The sequence below is a fragment of the Protomyctophum bolini genome (genome assembly GCF_963924005.1).
Source record: "Protomyctophum bolini genome assembly, chromosome: 17".
Lineage (NCBI taxonomy): Eukaryota > Metazoa > Chordata > Actinopteri > Myctophiformes > Myctophidae > Protomyctophum > Protomyctophum bolini.
Genome location: NC_137878.1, coordinates 26,872,895 through 26,895,022, shown reverse-complemented (window position 1 = coordinate 26,895,022; position 22,128 = coordinate 26,872,895). Strand labels below are relative to the sequence as shown.

The 22,128-nt window shown below is 43.5% G+C and overlaps 1 protein-coding gene across 2 annotated transcripts in view; it reads left to right on the top strand.

Moving 5' to 3' along the window:
• Window positions 1-22,128, top strand: part of csmd3b (CUB and Sushi multiple domains 3b) — a gene marked incomplete at its 3' end in the record, with an annotated part of 479,766 nt that overhangs the window by 364,556 nt on the left and 93,082 nt on the right. For both annotated transcript variants that reach the window (XM_080787482.1, XM_080787483.1), the window contains 6 exons: window positions 7,977-8,093; window positions 10,484-10,699; window positions 11,923-12,111; window positions 16,340-16,440; window positions 17,476-17,544; window positions 18,153-18,309. In XM_080787482.1, coding sequence (XP_080643608.1) covers window positions 7,977-8,093; window positions 10,484-10,699; window positions 11,923-12,111; window positions 16,340-16,440; window positions 17,476-17,544; window positions 18,153-18,309 — 849 coding nt within the window. The remainder of the gene's footprint in view (window positions 1-7,976; window positions 8,094-10,483; window positions 10,700-11,922; window positions 12,112-16,339; window positions 16,441-17,475; window positions 17,545-18,152; window positions 18,310-22,128) is intronic.

The window sequence follows — 22,128 nt, the reverse complement described above, 5'->3', positions numbered from 1 at the left end:
ATTCTGTTAGAATTCTTCCAACGATTTCAAATATCTCTTCAGCAGCAGCAGATAGTCTCTGGTTGACCAAGGACTTCAATGTTTGTAGTAAAGCCATAACTCAAAACCTGCCCAAATAAACTGATACTAGATTTATTTTGTAAGAACCCAAAACAAAACCTAAACGCTTCAGCTGGTGCAGAGAAGAGAAGTTCAGCTCTTAACAACTAGCAGAGATTAAAGTGTCACCAAGCAGACCAAACTCTTGTTAAATACTAACATGGCTCTGATGCTCCAATCAGAGTGAGGGGGCGCCGGGCGGGACACCAACAATAGAACAAAGCTGGTCAATCACTGCTCCCAACAACAAGGAAATTCAATTAGTTTTATATAAAACATTAAGCAAATGAAACATTATAAAAGGACAATCAGATTCAGTAAAAAATGTAATAAAGTTAAAGTTGCATTATGTAACTTTCCTATTCTACCCCGAATTTGAACATTGTTCCGGCTGTTCCCTTAATTTAAAGCACATACTGTATTCACGACACAGAGCAAAGAAAGTAGCACAAGAGCAAAAACAATCAACTGAAATGAATGGAATAATTGTTCAGTGTAGAATAATAATTACACCATCTCAATGAAAAACAGCTGCAAGCATGCATGTTTTTATCTGTGATCTATAATAACAGAGTTGTTGCAGAGCTGCAGTTTTCAGGGAGTTTGTTCCAGATACAGTATGTGACACATAGAAACTTAACGACCAACTTTTATTCTAGGGTCATAAAACAATTTCATCAACAAATAAACACTAGACTAAACACTGTTAGTTTAGTTTTAGTTTAGTTTATTTCGCACAATAAAAACAGTACAAAAAGGTAACATCAATAAAAGAGAAGTGTGTGCAGGTGAGAAAAGAAACCCAGGGAGGGCTTATGTGGTTAGGAAGGGACTAGTGGACAAGAGATCCAGTAGAAGTCATTTTACAATTAGTTGCATGCTGAAAATAGACGACCACAATGTGTTGCGCTGCGATGTGTTGTGAGCTTGATCGGCTATTTTCAGCAAGTGTAAAAACAGTGTAAAGCCCCACCAAAATACATTTTGTTCGACTACATCAACTGTATATTTAGTTGACTAAAACTAGACCAACAATAAAACATTCCAGGTGCTCTAAACTAAATGAAAACGATTCAAGAGACTATGACTAAAACGAAAATCTAAATTTGCTGCCAAAAACAACACTGTAGGCTATATGCACTCTACTTATCATACTAAAAGGATCACATGCAAATTGGTTGGTCGATCCATTCATCAATAGGGTTACACACCCTAACCCATTATTATCACAGACTCAATTGTCAATCTGAAAGACATGTTTCACATATTTGATTCATACCAATTGTCAGATAGCATATCAACTCCATGTCCACAACTACTAACTAACTTTTGTCACCATCATCACAGTATGACTAAGGGATGTGTCCTTACACACAACTGTTAGAACACATACATAGCATTTCTTATTCTCCAAGTACAATGTATGCACACTGTAACATAAAGACTTACTCCTGTCATGTTCAATGTTGCAATAGTTGACCTGATCTTTATATTTTTATGTTGAAATAATTTGAATGCAAATGATTCCCGATCCTATATACCTGTACATGTTCCACCCCATCCACACAATACTGTAGGAGTAGGCTATATCCACTCGTGACTCTACTTATCACACTAAAAGGATCACATGCAAATTGGTTGGCCGATCCATTCACACCCTAACCCATTATCACCTGTCTGTTTACAATGGGACAGACATCCTCCTAAACATTCCACAACATGCACAACCCATGTCTTCTAACAAGGTAGATAAAGTTTTAATTCCCATAGCATACGACTAGAAATAATAATGGAATGATTTGCGTTATAACTGGTATTGTACAGTAGCATCATGCTTACTGTACATTAAATCCACACATCTACTACAATAGACTCAATTGTCCATCAAGAGTAACTGGTCAACATGTTTTATTTATTCCAATTGTCCATACATACAACTGCTAGAACATGAAGCATTTTTATTATACACTAGATGTACATGGGGACTGCCCATAGATCCGAAGTCCCGTTAGTCCGAAACATGCATTAAGGTTGGCGAACATGCACTGCTCCCGTGCTTGCGCTTATGTTTAGGTTAGGTTTAGAGATAGGGATACAATGAACCTTCTGACTAATTACACGGCACGACATAGGCTAAGTACAATGGACAGTATGCACACTGTAACACAATGTATGTAGCAGGTTCAAGTAAAATACGTGTAGACTGTACAATTATTACTCCTATCATGTTCCTTATATAGTTTGGTATGAAGGATGTAAAATTAAGCTGTTGTCACTGTACAAGATGTCCATACTTAAAGGAGGTGAAACACATGTGATGTGATGAGCTTCTTGTAATGAACACAAGGATCTGTAGCTGATGAGCTGATCTCTTCCTATCTGTCTCAATCAATACCATATAATAACGAATACATTATTAAATAACATCTGTTGTATTTTCCGAGATTAATTGCTTCCGTGCAAGACAGCTGAAGTAAACTGGAATGTCACAAGTTTAAATCTGAATGTGGATTAAATACTATAGGTCCTGTGGAACTTGCCCAAAACAGAAAGTGATAGTCATCTATATAACAGTGAGTGAATATATATTCCCTCCCTTTCCTTCCCCTTCTTCCACTTCCTCCCTCCCATGTTCAGTCCATATACCAGTTCGCCACCACCCTCCCACCCGCCTTGAACTTTTTATTCACAAGCAGAAAATGTGGCACAAAGTATCACATTAACAGCTTGCCTGGCATCGCTGGGGTTATAACACTGATAAAGCATACTTAGATGATCGGCGTATTCAGCTTGCAGTAGTCACCATTGGCTGGGTTGTTGTGTGGGTGAATTAGGCTCCAGTCCATATACTGTAGGATGTGAGTGGATGCAATGCAAGATTGCAGACTAACCAATATCTATTTATTTTGTTTTTATTTAACCTTTTAACCTTTAGTAAAAAAAAACATTTCTCTAAAGTCTCTTTTACAAGTGTGAACTGGCCAAGCGAAAATAAATAATTCTTCTAAACTAATAAAGGACTAGAGAAAACCTTTCCTATACGTCGAAACAGTAGCAGTGTCTGGGAAATATGCCCATGACAATCCTTTTAAAACTCACTAGGGGTTTCAATCTGGTTTTGTAGGTCATTCCAAGACCAGGGTCCAAAGAAACATATTTTTTCCCCGCCTCAGATTTGATTGTGGGTACGACATAGCATATCCAAGCATTTCATCTGAGATTGAGAGAGTTTTGGACAAGCTCGAATTTATTATGAATGAAAAACATGTTAAAATCGTTTGGTTGCAAGGCGACCCATTGTTGTGGTTTGGGCATTAATCTGTTTCGTGGCATCTTGACCCATTGGTTTGGTTCGGGCTAGGTGTCATCCAGTCCGTACATGGACATGTGTGCGCCCACGACAGACTCTGCCTGCCCGCCACAACTTGACTTCATTTAGTGCTGTAGATACAGATCAACATATACATATTACACTTCAGATTTCAGAAACGCATTGAATGGCTTCAGATATCAGAAACACATTGAATGGCTTCAGATATCAGAAACACATTGAATGGCTTCAGATATCAGAAACACATTGAATGGCTTCAGATATCAGAAACACATTGAATGCCTTGAACAATAAAGCGGAAGCATAGCAGGGCAACGTGAGAAGTGCTCTGGATGTACAGACTGCACCTGTCATCTATTCAGTATGTACAGTACTGTACATTTGATGTGGATTTTCAGCGTTATATAAAAAATAACCTCTTTCACTGTGTGAAAAGAATCACTGATGCAGTCACTGATCGTCACCTTGTACGGAGAGCAAACCACTGGTACGCACGCATGCTCACACACATTCACCTACACCTACACACACACACACACACACACACACACACATACATACACAACACTGAGCAATTTGCAGTGAAGGCTGCTATAGCTGACAGGAGGTGATTTGAAGAGAAGATTAGAGATCTGTCTGTGTGTGTGCCCGCCTGCAAGTAAGTGTGTGTGTGTGTGTGTGTGTGTGTGTGTGCGCATGTGTGTACGTGCACACGCTCTTACCCATTGGCGCCTATATGTGCAGCTGTACATGTGTGCCTGGTGTGCACATGTGTCTGCGTTGCTTGCACACGTGCACTCACTGTGTGTGTGTGTGTGTGTGTGTGTGTGTGTGTGTGTGTGTGTGTGTGTGTGTGTGTGTGTGCGTGTACACCTCCTGTCACCTCCCCTCCTCTGTGAAGCATAAAAACAGGGAGGTCTGCAGCGGGGGCGTGGAGGGCCAGTGCTGCCTGTCACCTCCGCTCTGTCCTAACCACAATCAAATCACACACAGGAACACAGAGCAAGTGTGTGTGTGTGTGTGTGTGTGTGTGTGTGTGTGTGTGTGTGTGTGTGTGTGTGTGTGTGTATATGTGTGCGTGTGCACTGTGCACACGTGCAAGTGTGTATGGGTGAGTGGGCACCGGGATGAAGCCGATGTCACATCCCCTCTCTCTCACACTCCTCTTTCCCTTTTCTTGCCCTCCACCCCCTCCCTCCCTCTCCCTTTCCAATCAGGACATGATCAGGGAGGACCAGAGAGGGAAAGAGACGCACGCACTCACACATGCGCGCGCCCACACACACACGCACACACACACACACACACACACACACACACACACACACACACACAAACACGTCCAGGAAGGAGGGAAAGAGAGAGGAGGAGAACAGGACGAGGGCATAAGTAGTAGGTGGGGAGATGAGGATGTGTTTATCGGCTTGTGTCCCCCCATCTCTTGTTGGAGACATTTGAATTCAGTTCAGTCGTCAGTCGGGCTTCCTCTCAGAGGTGAAGTGGTTCAGTCGGGCTTCCTCTCAGAGGTGAAGTGGTTCAGTCGGGCTTCCTCTCAGAGGTGAAGTGGTTCAGTCGGGCTTCCTCTCAGAGGTGAAGTGGTTCAGTCGGGCTTCCTCTCAGAGGTGAAGTGGTTCAGTCGGGCTTCCTCTCAGACGTGAAGTGGTTCAGTCGGGCTTCCTCTCAGACGTGAAGTGGTTCAGTCGGGCTTCCTCTCAGAGGTGAAGTGGTTCAGTCGGGCTTCCTCTCAGACGTGAAGTGGTTCAGTCGGGCTTCCTCTCAGAGGTGAAGTGGTTCAGTCGGGCTTCCTCTCAGAGGTGAAGTGGTTCAGTCGGGCTTCCTCTCAGAGGTGAAGTGGTTCAGTCGGGCTTCCTCTCAGAGGTGAAGTGGTTCAGTCGGGCTTCCTCTCAGAGGTGAAGTGGTTGGGGAAAAAAAATGAAAAAAAGACACTGCATCTTTGTTGCCTATTTTATTATAAAATATAACCTGAATCTCCCCACATCTCCTCAATCTCATTCAGCACACGGCAGAGAGAGAGAGAGAGAGGCAGACATAGGTGAATTCGGTCCTTCATCAGATTTAAGATCAGCGTTGTGTATTAAAAGACATTCTCTTCCTGGCAGAGAAACAGTGCTCTGAATAATTGATTGCCTGCTTGGTGCGTGTGTTGTGTGCATGTGTTGTATGCTTGAGTGTGTGCATGTGTTGTGTGCTTGAGTGTGTGCATGTGTTGTGTGCTTGAGTGTGTGTGTGTATGAGGCTATGCATCTGACCGTGTTCTGACCGTACTCATTTTAGCTGGATGCTGAAATGCAAGGCAATTGTGCTTATCATAAAACATTATCTGCATTAAGACAATGCGAAAGAAACACTCCATAAAAGTAAGCAGATTATAATACATTATACTGTAAGTATGTTCATAAATCATAATGCATCATAGACATGGCATGCATAGCAAGTATGCAACCACTCCCTTACGGAGCTATGTGTGTGGCTGGCTGGGTGGGTGACTGACTGGCATGGGTGGGTCTGAGCACGAATACAGCGTGGTTGTTTTTCACCATTTGTGCGCAACCTAACACACACACACAACCACAGACGCACATGTTAACTGTATATATGATGATTTTGGGTGTGCCAGTACAGTACAGTGACAGTACAGTGCAGTAGAGGGACCCCCACACGGTAATTCTGTAATTTCTCAACTTTTTCGGACGCAGCCCAGCCCCCTGGGCACGTTCCTGGGGGTCTGGATGTTCCGGGGACCCCCACACCACTCACTTCACACGGGTGTGATTTTCTTTATCCTTGACCCAGTGTTTGATTTAACCTTGAGGGGACTTGCTACTCTAAAGGGTAAAAAAGTAGTGATGTACCGATGAGACATTTTGGCCGATATCGATATCCGATATAAATAATTGCTGTTATGGCCGATAACCGAAATAACCGAAATTACAAATTATTTAAAAAAAGGCTTCTGAAAAAAGGCTTGTATAAGTTTCATTTGAAAAAAGCAATGCCTCTTTATTCCAAAACTAGGGATGCACCGTTATTGAAATGTTGGCCCACAAAATGTTCCAACTTGTTGACTCTTTTCAAAGATTCCCCAGAAAACGCTAATGTAAATTGCAGCCTTCATCATCACAAAAGGCTTTTTCAAGCATTTATTTATTTATTTTTCAACATAATTATTATGAAATAAAATCTGCTAAAACCGATACATTATTTTACCGATACCAATTACCGATTAATTGGTTTACGGCCAATATCGGCCGATACTGATGTGTTTGCCGATTAATTTCCCATCACTAAAAAAAGTAATGACTTCAAGCGTCTTGTAATTGGTCCCTCATACAGTCAGTAACAGGGACCAATTACAAGAGACATTAGAGAGCCACCTGGCATTACATGCAAGCATTATGCATATTCCAGTGTATAATTACAACAGACTTTTGCCCATATTTTGCTGGGGGCCTGGTCTCAACTTTATGACTGGTGTCCAGAACTACTGAGTCTTAACTTGGGCTCCTGGGGAATACCAAAGTACTGCTGTTCATTCTAACGGTCTAATCAAGGAGCCATTCAGACTTGGGACACTCGGCAAAATGCAATTAACCGCATGGTATCGTATACAAAACTAGCCGCAGTGTGCCTTCATGATGCTGGTAACGAATGCACAGGTTTCAGCACAGGTACTTTACTGCACACAAAAAAGGGAAAGGAAAGAGCTGTTGAATTATGTATAGAAGCTTCAGGGAGATCCCCGGGCCCAGTTCCTAGGCCCATAGAAGCTTCAGGGAGATCCCCGGGCCCAGTTCCTAGGCCCATTGTGGTTTGAATATTCTCTTATTCTCTCTGGCTTAATTGGTCTCTAATTCCAAAACTTGAAGTAAAACTTTGTTCAGATAAAACAAAAAGCTCTCAGAGAACAACTGGAGGACATCTATTGTCTAGTATTTGCATTAGCATCAAACTCAACTATAGCATAATTAGTCTATCAAGGAAAAATCTTAGTTGTTTGGTTTTTTTTTGTGTTGATTCTTTAAATGGACAATTTAAAGTCTTGACTTTGCTCTTCATTGTGCTGGAACACCTTGAATGGAAAGCCCATCTTTCCCAGAATATCCCCAAGATGACAGCATACGTTCCTAAAGGATAATAGTCAGGGAGATTCAAGAAACATGGTACTCTACAGCCAGCACATAATATATTGGTGTAGTAGTGAGTGGAAGGTCCAGCCATTTTTTTAACAAGACGGTTGGTGTTTGTGGATTATATATATATATATATATATATATAATATATAGAGAGAGAGAGAGAGAGAGAGAGAGATTATTGCACTGGCACAACACATACATTGATCATCATGTTGAAAGATGCCCTCCTCCATCTCCATTTGGGTATTTTTGTGTACGCATTATACAGTATATCTTCTTTTGCAGCACCATCTGTCTCTCTTACCCCCCCCCCCCCCCCCTCATTTTCTCTCATGCTCTCCCTTAATCTGTCTTGCTTCTCTGTCTCTCTACATACATGTATGCACCTCCAGCCCTGTGTGGAGGCGATGTCAGAGGTCCCTGGGGAACTATTCTGAGTCCAGGCTTTCCAGACAGCTACCCTTCATCTCTCAACTGCACCTGGACCGTGGAGGTCAGCCACGGGAAAGGTAGGACACACGTACAGATTCACAACATACACATTCTTTAATATATGTTGTGCACGTATATATACAGTACACGCAACCTAGATGTTTTCATCTGCGCTTTAGTTGTATGCCGATATACAAGTGCTCAATGCGTCAAGGCGCGACATATTGTGAGCTTTCAGTCCAATCCAATCCAACTTTATTTGTAGAGCACATTTAAAAACTTAAAAGCTTGGGAATAAAAAAGTGTTTTAAGACAGGTATTACAAATTGAGATAGAGGGGGACAGTGGGGGAGGGAGTTCATTCCAGAAGTTTAGGGGCAGCGACAGAAAAGGCTCGATCCCCCCTAAGTATCAGCTTGGACTTCGGGACCTCCAGCAGCAGTTTGTCTGCCGATCTCAATTTTAGTAGTAGCAGCAAAAAGTGTGTTTTGAAGAAAATCCAGTTAAGGTGGAAATGGACGTGACCAATATGGGGAGTTGCATGCAAAGTTTGTTGCCATTCGGTTTAGCTGTACACACGAGTTAGACAGAGACATGGACATGGGCAGCGTTACATTTAGACATGCAATGTATTTGTTTGTTGTTTGATGTTTTCCCATCGGGTTAGGTGAACATGCTTACATGAAAAGAACATGATAAACGCCTATGCAACCACAGGAAAACTATTATTATAGTAATTCTGGTGAAAACTCAGGACAATTTTGTAGTGAATGTTGAAAACCCGGGACATATTAGTATTTTAGATACTTGTCGGGACATGCAGCTTGAAAACGAGACAACCCCGGCCAAACCGTAACGTCTGGTCACCCACATCAAACGAACACGCATAGGAAGTGAAGCATGTTTTTAACTGTGTTGCAAGTTTAGTTGTACATAATTATGTGATGGAAGTTGTGCCAGCGTGGTGAAAGTAGACAAGTGACGGACGGATTGGTTGAGATTCTATGTAGTTTTCCATTATGTAATATCTCTGGGTTTTCTTGGGACAATCATAACGAGACACCATGTCTCCCTCCCCCATTGTCACCTCGGCCAGCCACTTATATTCCTGTCGTTGTCCACACACAAAAGGGTGATTTTTCCTCAGCATCAGCTCAGTGTTCCACCTATTCACATGCAATGAGTTCTGGGACAGGGCTCCATGGGTAGTCATTACTCAAGACAAAACATCCTTTGTTACATTTGATTACTGCTCTTGTTCTAAAACGAGAGAGAGAGATAGAGAGAGAGAGAGCAGCTGTTCGTGTCTCTTGTTCACTCATTTGTCAATCTGAGAACCGAACCCATCGTCAAAAAATATAGGAAAAACAGCTCCCTCTTTTCCTTGAATTTGAGTTGACGTGAGTCAACAGTCTGTCTTGAGAGACTACTCATTTGTTCACTAAGTATTAACTAACTATATGAACTCAAATTAAATGATTTTCCAAATATATCTTGAGACGAGAAAGTGTGAAAATCCCTGTCAAAACATTGAAGCCGTATTTCTCAGAAGAAATATATTTTGGGGCCTCTTAGTGAAATGGAAAAGCAGAAATGGAGTGTAATTGCTGTGTTTTGTCACATAGTGTTTCTCATCACCCACTTGTCTAATCTGCCTTGATATGTTTGACCTTCTTTTGTCTGTCCTTTTTGGTTGCTCACGTTTCTGTAAAGTGATCTGTTTTATACAAAAGTAATTTACATAAATTTGTAAATGGTAATGCTGTTGATGTTTTTTATCTTAGCTAATTATATTAGTTGTATCTCGTAATGGCCTCCATGCTTCACAGGGATCAATGTGGCAGTAATTAGCGTTGTTGTGTTATCTGTATTATTTTAACAGTTCTCGTGGGTGTGTTGAAGATGGCATGTCATGCTTAGGTGTGTCTCTTTACACAGTAAAATGTTCATTTAACGCTGAGAGAGTACAAATGCCATTTGTCCACTGTCTGAGTTACAAATGGATACATTTACACTGAGGATTTCTTCTGTGGTATCGTATCTGTGGTATAGATGTGGTGAGGACCATTTTCCTGGTTCAAGAAAAAGTCTTTACAATTAGAAAAAGATACAGGTTGGGGTTAGTGTTATAGATTTCTTATATCTAGAGGTTACATTTAGGGGTTAGGGTTATAGCTTCTTCCCTGTTTCACCACCTACTGCGTGGTGAGAAATAGCTGATATACAGACTCAAAGACGCATTGTGAGCTTGTATATCTGCTATCTTCTGTCTGTTGTCAGCTATTTTCAATGCCGTCCTAAAATGCCAACCTAAAATGCTGTACAAGTGTAATAATACAAACCTGTGTGTGTGTGTGTGTGTGTGTGTGTGTGTGTGTGTGTGTGTGTGTGTGTGTGTGCGTGCGTGCGTGTGTGCGTGTGCGTGTGTGTGTGTGTGTGTGCGCGTGTGTACGTGTGCACGTGACAGGGGTCCAGTTCCAGTTTAATTCCTTCCATCTTGAGGACCAACACGACTACCTCCTGGTCACAGAGAACGGGAGCTTCACGCAGCCACTGGCTCGCCTCACCGGCAGCGAGTTGCCTAGCAACATCAACGCCGGTCTCTATGGCAACTTCAAAGCCCAGCTGCGCTTCGTCTCCGACTTCTCCATCTCATACGAAGGCTTCAACATAACTTTCTCCGGTAAAGTATCGGGCTGCAACAGTTCATCAAACTAATCGATTTAGTCCATCATATTTTCTTAAAAAAAAAAACTCTGATTCATTTTACAAACGGAAAAAAGGAAGGAAAATGGAAAAAGAAAAACAATTTTGAGGGGAAATGTAAATGTAGCTTTTTTTAGTTTTAAAATTGCAAAGAATGAAATAATACAAACTCTTAAAGATCTTAAAGATCTGCTATTTTCACACACACACACAAATCATCCAAGAAAACGCGCTTCTCGATCGTTTGATCAATTTAAATATGAAATTATATATGAATTATCGGAATTATCGCCAAGAAAATAATGTATTTTTGCTTGCAGCCCTACAGTAATTATATACTGCTGTCGCACTGGAGATGCCCCTGTTACCTGTCATTCACCTTCCATTTCAGTCTGTCAGGATCCCTCCCTCTTCAGATGATGAAAATAAACATGTTAATTATGCAAAGGCTTTCATGTCCTCACTGTCAGGCAGAAACCCTTTTTCTATGTTATGTTTTTGTTTTTTGTAAGTGAATGCCTTACTTGAGCATAATACCAACATGAAAGAGTACGTAAAAAAGGATGATGCCCTGTTTTGGGCATTTCCTCCCGCCCAGAAAAACAGCTCTTGGCATAATTCCTTACTACTTCTCAAGAGAGACAAAAACTTGTCTACTTTATTATCAACCTTTTAACATAGGAGTGAGATTTGCCGCCAGACGCAGACGCCCACTTAGGAGAATATTTGTAGGATTTGTGTAGTGCATCACTATAATAATAATATCACTGCCTTCAGTGGACACCCCCGACAATCCTAAGCAGAAAAACTGCATCTTAAATTTCATGACTTTGCAATCAAATGAATCACTGTCATTTGCCTGGGTGGTTTATATTTATAACATAATATTGTGTGGTCTGATACAATTTGAATACATAATACTGCTTATACTAGGATTTGGGTACTTCCTGTTTATGGGCTCTTGAAGAGTTCCATATGAAATTCATGTGAAAGGAGGTTTTACGAAATTATATATGTGGCTGGCTACGTACTATCGCGCATGCACACGTACACACTGTATTTATAATCTCTATATGCACAAATGGTACTATTGGGGCTCCCTACAGCTCTGTCTGTACCTTGCACGTTTTACGTTGCTATAGTCGTGTGACTGGTGTACATGCTGTATTGTAAAGCAGTTATCATGTGTGTTCTCTCCAGAGTACACCCTGGAGCCATGTGAAGACCCTGGAATGCCTGATTTCGGCAGGAGAAACGGCTACAGCTTCGGCATCGGAGACACACTGACGTTTTCCTGCAACATGGGATACCGCCTGGAGGGGGCGCCAGAGTTGATCTGTCTCGGAGGAGGACGAAGAATGTGGAGCTCTCAGCTACCCCGATGTGTTGGTATGTGATATTCTACGATATTAACGACAAAGTCAAGGATTTTACACCTCAACCTGTATGATACGAGGCGAGGTAATCCTCATGATGCTTCGTGTTGTGAGCTTGTAGATCGGCTAATTTTGAATGGCTGAAGTATGAAATCCCATTTTTATTAATTCATCACCTCGCTAATATTTACTGAAAAGTAGGGCTCCCGGTTGCTAGGCAATGCTGTGTTTTACCCTCCCCAAGATGGCGGCCCATACAATGCTATGGGAGCGGCGATCTTTAGCAGCGTTTCTCCTCGGAAATGAGGTGATATGAGGTGAGGGACAATGTTAGGAGGAATAGGAGCTTATCGCGACATCCCTGTTAGCATATTAGAGCTTCTGATGCTAAAGAATGTGATCCACTGTGACACGAGTGGTAGTACATTAGTACTACTTCTGGTTCACCAAGCCGGTTCAGGGGTCTTTGTCGCTGCCTTTTTCGTGCATTCTGCACTTGCTCCAGAGCGCTGGAGTAAATTGTGGCATGGAATCGGTTAATTATCTAAATCCGCAAAGTAACTAAAGCTGTCAAATAATATTGTAAAAAGTAGTTTTGAGATGTAGTGGGCTAAACGTTTTAACTTTTAAGTAAATGTAACCTCACTTTCAACCACAGGACTTTTTGGCTAGACATTAGTGAATGAAAATAATTTTGATCAAGGGCCACAGCTACTGTAGCAGAGAGCTCAAGGCCAATGATAATAGGAAGGACACGATTAAATGAAAACTTCAGACAGAGGGAAAGAACCAGGAAGAACTGGGTGATACAGGACCAGAAGTGGCATACACTGCTTTAATGTTCTGCATTTATTGTTACGTAAGACTTTATGGAAAGTGCTACATAATGTGCATTCACCCCCATTCACACATCAACCTGTTGGTCGTGGGCAGTCACTGTACTGTCGGTATTCACTATTCAGTGTCACTTTCACATGATACCAGGCGGAGTGGGGGTTGAACCGGGGAACCTTCAGCTTTCTAGACAACCGCTCAGCCTCCAGAGTTCCGCAGGAGCCTATATCCTGTTTCTGTAGCGTGAGGCAGCTTGATGTACAAGTACACCCCCTGGACATGACGCTAGTATGTGACCCCAATCCAACCCTTGATGCCAAGTGTCAAGCAGGGAGGCACTGGGTCCCATTTTTAGAGTCTTTGGTATGACCCGGCCGGGGATCGAACCCGACCTCCCAGTCTCAGGGTGGACACTCTAACCACAAGGCCAGCTGGTAGAGTTCCGATGCATTCTGTGGATGTCTTGAAATCTGATGTTACATATTTACGGTTATTTCATTTCAGCCAGTTACAGACTGTGTCAGGAGTTAGGAAACACTATATGCTGTTTGACACGTACTGTTATTGCTTGTTTATGCTTTGTTTGTTTTTTGTCCAAACTTCTTGAGGGAGAGTGTAAAACTGACATTTGCAAGCAGTACATTTCAGTGATATGTCTTGAGCAATTCACCTGTCGACCGTGATTATTTTCCAGCCGGAGCTCATTATTCTTAATTTAACTGTTGCCGTGCACTCCTGTCTTGTAATTAAGGAGAGTGTGACTTTCAGGCTCATCCTTTTGTTTTTTTGTACAATAATACTCCTGAGTTGAACAACAGACTAACAGGACAAAGTTTCTTTACTTATGTTTATCGAATAGTAACGCTGCCCAGTGAAGACCCAAATTGAGCAAATTAAGTGTAATCGCCCACCAGAAGTGTGCATGGGCCCACGTTTCATTCCCAACCCAAATGCCGTGACTAAGCATTTTGAAATCAATAGGCGATAACAGGCACCAATTAACACAGGGAGGACAAATGACCTGGCAGGCTGAAAAGGCAAAGAGGGACAAACTTCAAGATCTGTGTGAACAGCTGAGGAAATAAATGAGGTTTGATTTGTGCCGAGAGGTGGTGTATACAGTAGAATCAATCAAGGCCTGACGGAATAAATAGTGAGTGCTTCTGCATTCTTCCACGGTCTACAGCTTTTAATACGCCCTTGGGCAGTGCAGAACTATACAGCAAGACAGACAATGTAGTTCTGACAAAGTACCGTCAACGATGGAGTTTGTCTTGGTTGAACTGTGGCCTTCATGCTGCTGAACCCTCATCGAGAGTTCCATGGCTGTCTGAGAAGGATTCAACTGTTTGAATGGTTGCCAATGACCAGCAGACATAATGTTGCTCACCATACCAAAACAAAAAGTATTGCTTGCGCTTCTCTAGACCATTAAACCTCTAATTTGACATTGTTGAGCAGGGTTTAGGCTGTGGTGTATAAGGTCATGTGTTTGCTTCTGAAGTCGAAACACATTTGTAGCCTGACTGACATAATCACAGTATCCCATTGATACTGTGATTATGTTTCTACTGACCTCTATTGAATATTATTGCCAGAGGAGAGGAAAAGAAGAGAAGAAAGGTTCCAGGAGATGTTGTAGAGTGTAACATATTTTTATATATATATAATTATAGGAATCCGATTCCATTCAAAACCTAAAGGTTTATTTATTGTCACAAACAGAATGAATAGCAAAAGCCCAGAGGGGGAAAGGGAACAGGACCTGGAAAGACACGCATGACAAAAGCAAAGCAAAGCACATCCCCAAAACACCGAACCTGTAACAAATAGGAAGGGCTTAAGGGAACAGGAGAAGTGGAGGAGAACGCAAGGGAGGAGACGGGAGCCGAGAGGATGGGTGAGGACCGGAGAGGAAACACTGAAAAAGCAGAGCAATTCCCATGGAAGAGTTCCAAAGTATATGAGAAGAGAGGACCAGGGGGGGAATACCGCGGGGTGCACGGGAGGGGAAGAGATGCAGAGGGTGATGAGATTAAAGGGGAGGAGGGCATGGGAGACATTTTTCATAGAGAGAAATAGAGAGGGGAAGAAAGAGAGATAGAGAGGGAGAGGGTTTACGAGCTATGAGGGAGAGGGTGGAGAGGTAATTTTCTAAATGGAACCCATGGTGGCGTGATTTATTGACAATATGACAGCTGTAATATGACTATTACACCACTAGAGACAGACAGAGAGGGAGGGAGGGAGAGAAAGAAGGAGAGAGAGGGAAGAGGGAGAAGGCAGGAAGGAAGGAAGGAGATCAAGCTGTAGAGACCTGCAGGAAAGAATGTTTGGAGGGCAAGACAAGAGCAGTGAAGACAGAGTTGGTGTGAGAGTGAGAAAGAGAGAAATAAGGACATGTTGGGTGTGAGATGGAGGGAGAGAGGGAGAGGGGGAGAGAGGGGCTTCTTGGAGTGATTAGGAGGTGAAGAAGCTGGCAGCAAGAGGAAGGAAATGAAGGATTGGAGGGAAAGGGAGAGAGAGACAGAGAATGTAAATTAGTTTCTGAGTGTTACTGCTTGCCCATGTTTCTCTACCATTCTGGACAGCTGATAATACGACTGCATAACAAGGTCGTTACATAAACCAACCAACCACACACACACACACACACACACACACACACACACACGTGCACACACATGCATGCGCAAACACACATTCATAGCATTGTCCTCACAAGACAGCACCTCTATAATTTGTTGTAGAGACCTCATTTGCACTTCATTAGTCAGAAATGATATAAGCTCTCAAACGTGAAAGCACACACGCACACGCGCGCACACGCACACAAAGACACACATGCAGTGTTGAAAAGTTACTCTAGCAGAATGTAGTCATTTATAAAAGATTGGAAACCATCCTCCTCTGTGGCTGTGGGGAAACTTCACTTCAATGACAAAAAGTTAAAGGAGTCGAGTCCGACCGCAGGAAAGTACAAATCATCTTGATTCACACACCCGTACAGCAGTGTGGAAACGTCGTGTGCATTAGTGCGGAGATTAATGCGCTTTAAAACATAGTGGGGAGAAAAGAGAATGCATATTTGATATTTCCGGGGGGATTTCCACAGGAGTCTCACATGTGTGGTGTTAATTAATGTGCTCAAACCCACACATAGTATACGCACATCTTTACTGTATGTATGTATCATAATTGTATGACCTGATTCATACTCAGCCACAGCGCTCACAACGCGTCGCAGTGTGATGGGTTGTGAGCTCGTGAGCTTGTAGAGACAGTGACACGCAAAGTATAAATTGGGTTCAGTTCAGTTTACACAAAACTATTTCCAAGTAACATTTTCACATTGTCTCTCCTCCCTCTTTCTCTCTCTCTCTCTCTCTCTCTCTCTCTCTCTGCAGCCGAGTGTGGCTCTCACGTTGCAAATAATGAGGGGATCCTTCTGTCTCCCAACTACCCGATGAACTATGACAACAACCACGAGTGCATTTACAGTATCCAGGTAATGTGGTGGCCTGCCTCCAATGCAACAATCAGCCTCAATCAGAGGATTCTCAACCTTTTCAGCTTCAAGGACACTCGGTTTGATATCCATTTAGGCCACGGACACACATTTGATATTTGATATAGCCACTTGTTTTTTTACCCCCTTTTCTCCCTTTAGTCATAGTTTCAATTGATTTTAGTTCTGTGTAGTCAATTCTGTTGTATCCTACTGACTCACCTGCCAGTGAAGAAGCCTTCGTCCAACACACCCCGCTGACAGGTGCCGCCCCCAGCCCGTAGGAGCACATCCAATGACCAATATCACCAATCCTCTCCGCCCGTCTTCCCTCCCCCGAACACAAGCCAGTTGTGTTCACATATAGGCGCCTGACGAAGCCGGATGCACCGCGGTGGATTCGAACCCACAACCTCCGTGGTGGTGGGCAGGGTCTTTACCACTGTGCCACCTGAGCGCCTATAAAGATAGTTTTCATTTTATTTCTGAGAGTGTACCGATACGGAACAAAATGGTAATACTGCTCCGATATACTGTATAATGGATTGCATTTTTATAGTGCTTTTCTATGCACAAAGTGCTTACTCAAAGCACTTACAATGGCCCATTCATTCACGCCAGCGTCCTCACTTGCCACATTCACACAGCAATGGTGGCAAGCTAACATGCCTGGCACCGACCGACTCATTGGAGGCAATGTCGGGTTCAGTGTCTTGCCACTTGACACTTCGACATGTGGACAGGAGGATTCTAACCGCCGACCCACAAATCATTATATGGTATAAGGAGACCCATAAGGGTCCTTTTGGTTCCTAACTACCAATCATCTAGTTTGGGATCCCCTGGAACTCACTTATTTGACTCATTGTTTTCAGTAAAAAAACTAATCCTCTGTTTGTAGCTGACATGAATCAGGGAGATCATGATGGTATTTCACAGAAGACGGGGCTACCCAGAGACCACTTCAAGTACTTTTAGGCGGCGCTTGGTTGTTGCATAAATCTGACGCTGACTTTATGTGCTCTATATATACAGGTGCAGGCTGGGAAGGGCATCAACATCTCTGCCAGAACCTTCCATCTAGCCCAGGGGGACATACTCAAGGTACCTAATACGCACACACGCACGCACGCACGCACGCACAGGGGTACACTTTCAGGCACGCACACACATGCGCACCACACACACACACACACAGACTATAAAACCAACTTTTTCCGGTAGAATGCTTCCATCTGTCACATCAGGACACACTCAACGTAATGCATATTTGCACACATAACATAAACACACACACACACGCTTGCATGCACGCGCATACAGTACACGCACGTGTGCGCGCACACGCATCCCCCTACACAACGCGTAGAGGGAAAGCACATAAACTTCTATACCATGGCGTCTGTCCATTGTCTTCACCGCGTCTCCACATCATCTTGCGACGGAGGAGCTGTAACACTGTCCTCGCCGTCTCGTCTCCCGGATTTACGGGGCGTCCATACGAGGCGGCCCACAATGCATCAGGAGCTTTACTAGATCCTCCATCACTCCTCCTCGCCACACCACCCTCCCCCTTCCACCATCCTGTCTCCTCCCGTCTCCATAAACAGATCAATGAAAGTAAAAGCAATGCATTTGCCATGTCCTTGGAGTGTTTATTAGATCATCCATATAGGGATCAATGTATTGATCTATTGTTATTGTTGTCTCAGATCTATGACGGTAAAGACAGCACGACCCACGTCCTTGGAGCTTTCACCGGGTCGTCCATGTTGGGTCTGACGCTGATTTCCACCTCGAATCACCTGTGGTTGGAGTTCTACAGCGACCCGGAAAGCACGGGGGAAGGATTCAAGTTGGTCTACTCCAGTACGTATGCATGATACACTACAAACCAGCACACTAGACTGGTATGTTCCCGTACAATAATCAACCATCGTGTACTACTCTGTCAAATAAAATGGCAATGAGGGCTCCGATGTGATACAGTAAAATATATTATGCTTGTTCAACACTATAAGGTAGAGCTTCCCAACCATTTCAGGATCAGGGCCCACTTTAAATAATTTCTTTGCCTTTTTTGCTTTTATTGATAGGTACGAAAGTAAACTGACAGGAAATAGGGGGAGAGATGGGGGGGGGAGACTAGCAAAGGCTGTCGGGATCGGGAGTCGAACCCGCGGCACGCCGTCAGGCTGGCTCAGCAGCCTAGGTGCCCAGACGGTTGAGCTAACCGTCCGGGCCAAAAATAACATAATTTAACCTTATTAATTATTTTTGACATAATTATAATTTCATAATTCTAATATTAAAATGTCAGGGTCAAAGTGTTTAGCCAGATATATGCCGGCCCACTTGGCCTACAGCTTGTGAATTGTTGCTTTAGGTATCTATTATGAACCACATCTACTATCTCACACATCTCATACTAATGTACAATAGCAGGACATTTTGCTTGGCCTGCCATAAAGTGCAGATGAAGGCTAGTGATGTTCACAGCCTTGGAGAGACTCCCTTGAGGAATCACACGCAGACTGACCTTTGATATGAGTCTTTGTAGAATAGGAATCAGAATTACTGTACATTGATTCTGCTGTTACGTGTTGATCATATACAATACATCCTTCATGGGGAGGGTCCCTTATGAGGCCACTTGTGTTCCTTGTATTTTATGTATTATTGTCTATATGCTGTTTTATTTCCTTTTTCTTTTGTGCAATTAATCAAATCAAATCAACTCAACTGATTCGTAATGTGCATTATGCCAGTACATAATGCCTATGACCTGCTGGTTATAAATTCCAGCCAAATGTGTAAGGTGCAGTGGTGGTCTCAGGCTGGGTAGGGGGGCGAAGAAAATATAACACACAGTAGGGAACTATTAACTATTTAACCTCTTTAAAGCACATTACTGGTGGGAATAGCATAGGATGAGTTCTCTAACAGATATGGCAGCTCGGCCATCTATCATGCCTTTCCATGCAGTGATTTGAGATGGTAAAAGGCGGTGAAGACCTAATGGGATTTGCCCCATTTGCCCCTTGATCTCCGGTTTAGCTCCTTGGAGAGGACTTCAAGAAAAGTAAATAACACCTTTCGCTGGTAATGTTCCTCCGAGCTCTGTGCCTGATGGTCCTCTGTGGAAGATTGCGATCTGGACTTGTACCTCTGAGATACAGTAGCTGGCTCTATCCGGCTTGGCCAGGCTGTGCTTCATCACACACCTCAAAGCCAGCTGCTTGGCTTTTGAAAGTTAGGATCCTGAGTTCCAGCCTGATTCGCTGCATTCTGTGAATTTGCTTTGTGACTCACTGGCACTGCTCAGTCTGGCCAGCAGGCTGTTTGACTTGTATTTCATAACCTGTTATGTAGCCCCGTTGTTGCTGATCAGCCAGCGCCACTATGTTCATGCTTCTCACTGTTGGAAATAAATAGCGCCAGTTCGAGACTCGAGAGTCAAACCTACAGTAATAAAAAGTAGTCCACTGTCAGATTCAGTAGTACAAAAAAAAAGCTGGTGGCTGTGTGGGGTGAGTTTAGTGAATGATAAGGCATAAGGGGACGTTGCAGGGCAACAGCATGCAGTAGGCGCATTGATACGACGTCAAACTGTTTTTTTTGCCCCAACCCGCACCACAGACCAATCAGAAGCCCCGGGTCGATTTCTCCCTTTTTCATGTCACGCCTACCTTGGAATTAGGAGATTTTCCAGACTGAGAAGGGAGTGACGAAACAAATTAACAGAATGCAGAGAATCAGGTTGGAACCCAGGCTACTGAGTTCCTCCTCTTAGCTCGTTGACAAAGGGGTTTTTCGTTTCCGTCTAACGGTCTGTACATCGGAAGCGCTGAAAAGGCAAAGAAAATAAAGTGGATGGGATGCCCCCTGCCCCATGCAAACATTTCTGTTTAGCGTTTGCAGTTGCATAATTATGTGCTACTATAAATCGAATTAGTCAAAGTCTGTCTAGCTACAGTAGCTGCGTCGTGATTGGTCGACAGCTTCCTGTTCGCGAGCTTTACAAGGCGTAGTTGCATTTTGAAGATTGTGGAGTTGTCTGGCTTGAGAGACTACAGTAATAGTACAGTATACCCTTTCCATGAGCCATTACACACTGTGTGGCACTGACAGATCCAAAGCAACGGCAGTCTCCAACTCTCCATCCATGGAAATGGAATACATCCAAAAGCTGCCTTGCAAAGAGCACCACCGTCTGCTGGATCACTCTCAGCTGTGTGTGCCTGTAGAGGCACATCTAGTATTACACGACCGCATTTCTTTGTGTGCAATGCAAATGATTTTGTGCGCATTACAGCTTTGTGTGTGCCGGTTCGGTTGGCCAAGTCATTGACTGAATGCCGAGTATGTGTAAGTGCCGTTTACGACAGTGCTTTGTGGCCGTGATACGTCATTGACTTTAGCTCTGCGTTTTAAACCCAGATTTGTGGGTCTTCGACTACTGGTCAATCACAGCGGGGCTTTCCTAAAACTGCGCTCAGCAAGGAACGCTGCCTCTATCCTTGCTCTACTCCCCCCTCCCCCCCCCCCCCTCTCTCTCTCTGCGATCGACGATTACAACCTGCCCAGCACGGAAAAAACGCAGTCAGTGGCTGCTCATCGCTGTCTGCCTTCGTTCAAAATCACTCGGACACACGATATTCACGGAAAAAACAACGGACGTGTGGCGTTAGACGTGAGCGTGCCGCAGCTGTGTCTAGTCTTCTACATCTTCCCCTCTGCAAGCCTTTTCACCTCATGTACTCTCTGGCCACATGCATCCCATGAGGACATTATTGTCTTACATGTAGAGGCTGTCTAATGCCGAGCATGTAGGGCTTTTATTTGTTGATTACTCATACAGCGAAAAATGTTGCAACAGTGCAATTACATACATTACGATAATACTAGAGTCTACAGTATATCGCACTGCATTGATTTCCCTCCACTGGAAGGACACCCTAGACTAGAGGGCACACCGTCACGTTTTCTCCAGTGGAAGACCTCAAATAGAGCAGTGGCTCTCAAACCTTTTCATTCCAAGGACCCCCATAACTCTGAGAGTATACACAATGGCATGATTTGTATACACTCTCAGAGTTAGAGACCAGTAAGGGCCCATTTGGAACCCCCTCAAGGAACCCCTGAGGGTCCCTGGACTCTACTTTAAGAACCAAGCACTGCAATAGAGGGAACATCATTATATTGTTTTGCACATTGTCGTGTTTCTTTGCACATTGGAGAGTACTTTACTTTATCATGTTTTATCTTCCGCCGGGAGGTCCAAGAGGGCACTTTTGCATTGTTCTTTTGAACATGGGGGCATGTTCCACCAGTGACAAGGTGAATGACTCTGACATTGGCTGGCCCTCAACCCCCCACCCACAGGCATTGAAGAATCCACCACAAATTGCAAGTGGCGACTATAAGCATCCAAGGTGAATGTGAAGGAAACAGGCCGTGTTTGATGTATGAAACTTTCTCGCAGTTTGGATTGCAGAGTCGGACAACCACATATTCTCGAGCACACAGCAAAAGATGCACACCCGCATGCCAGGCAGTGCCTCCCGGAGCAATGCACAACGTGGAAACACGCAGCTAGTTAATGTAGAGGGGGAGGGAGGGGGCCAAATATAGACCTCTTGGGGGCCGTGATCAATGAAGTATGGTTTAAGTGGTTAAGCCCTTTGA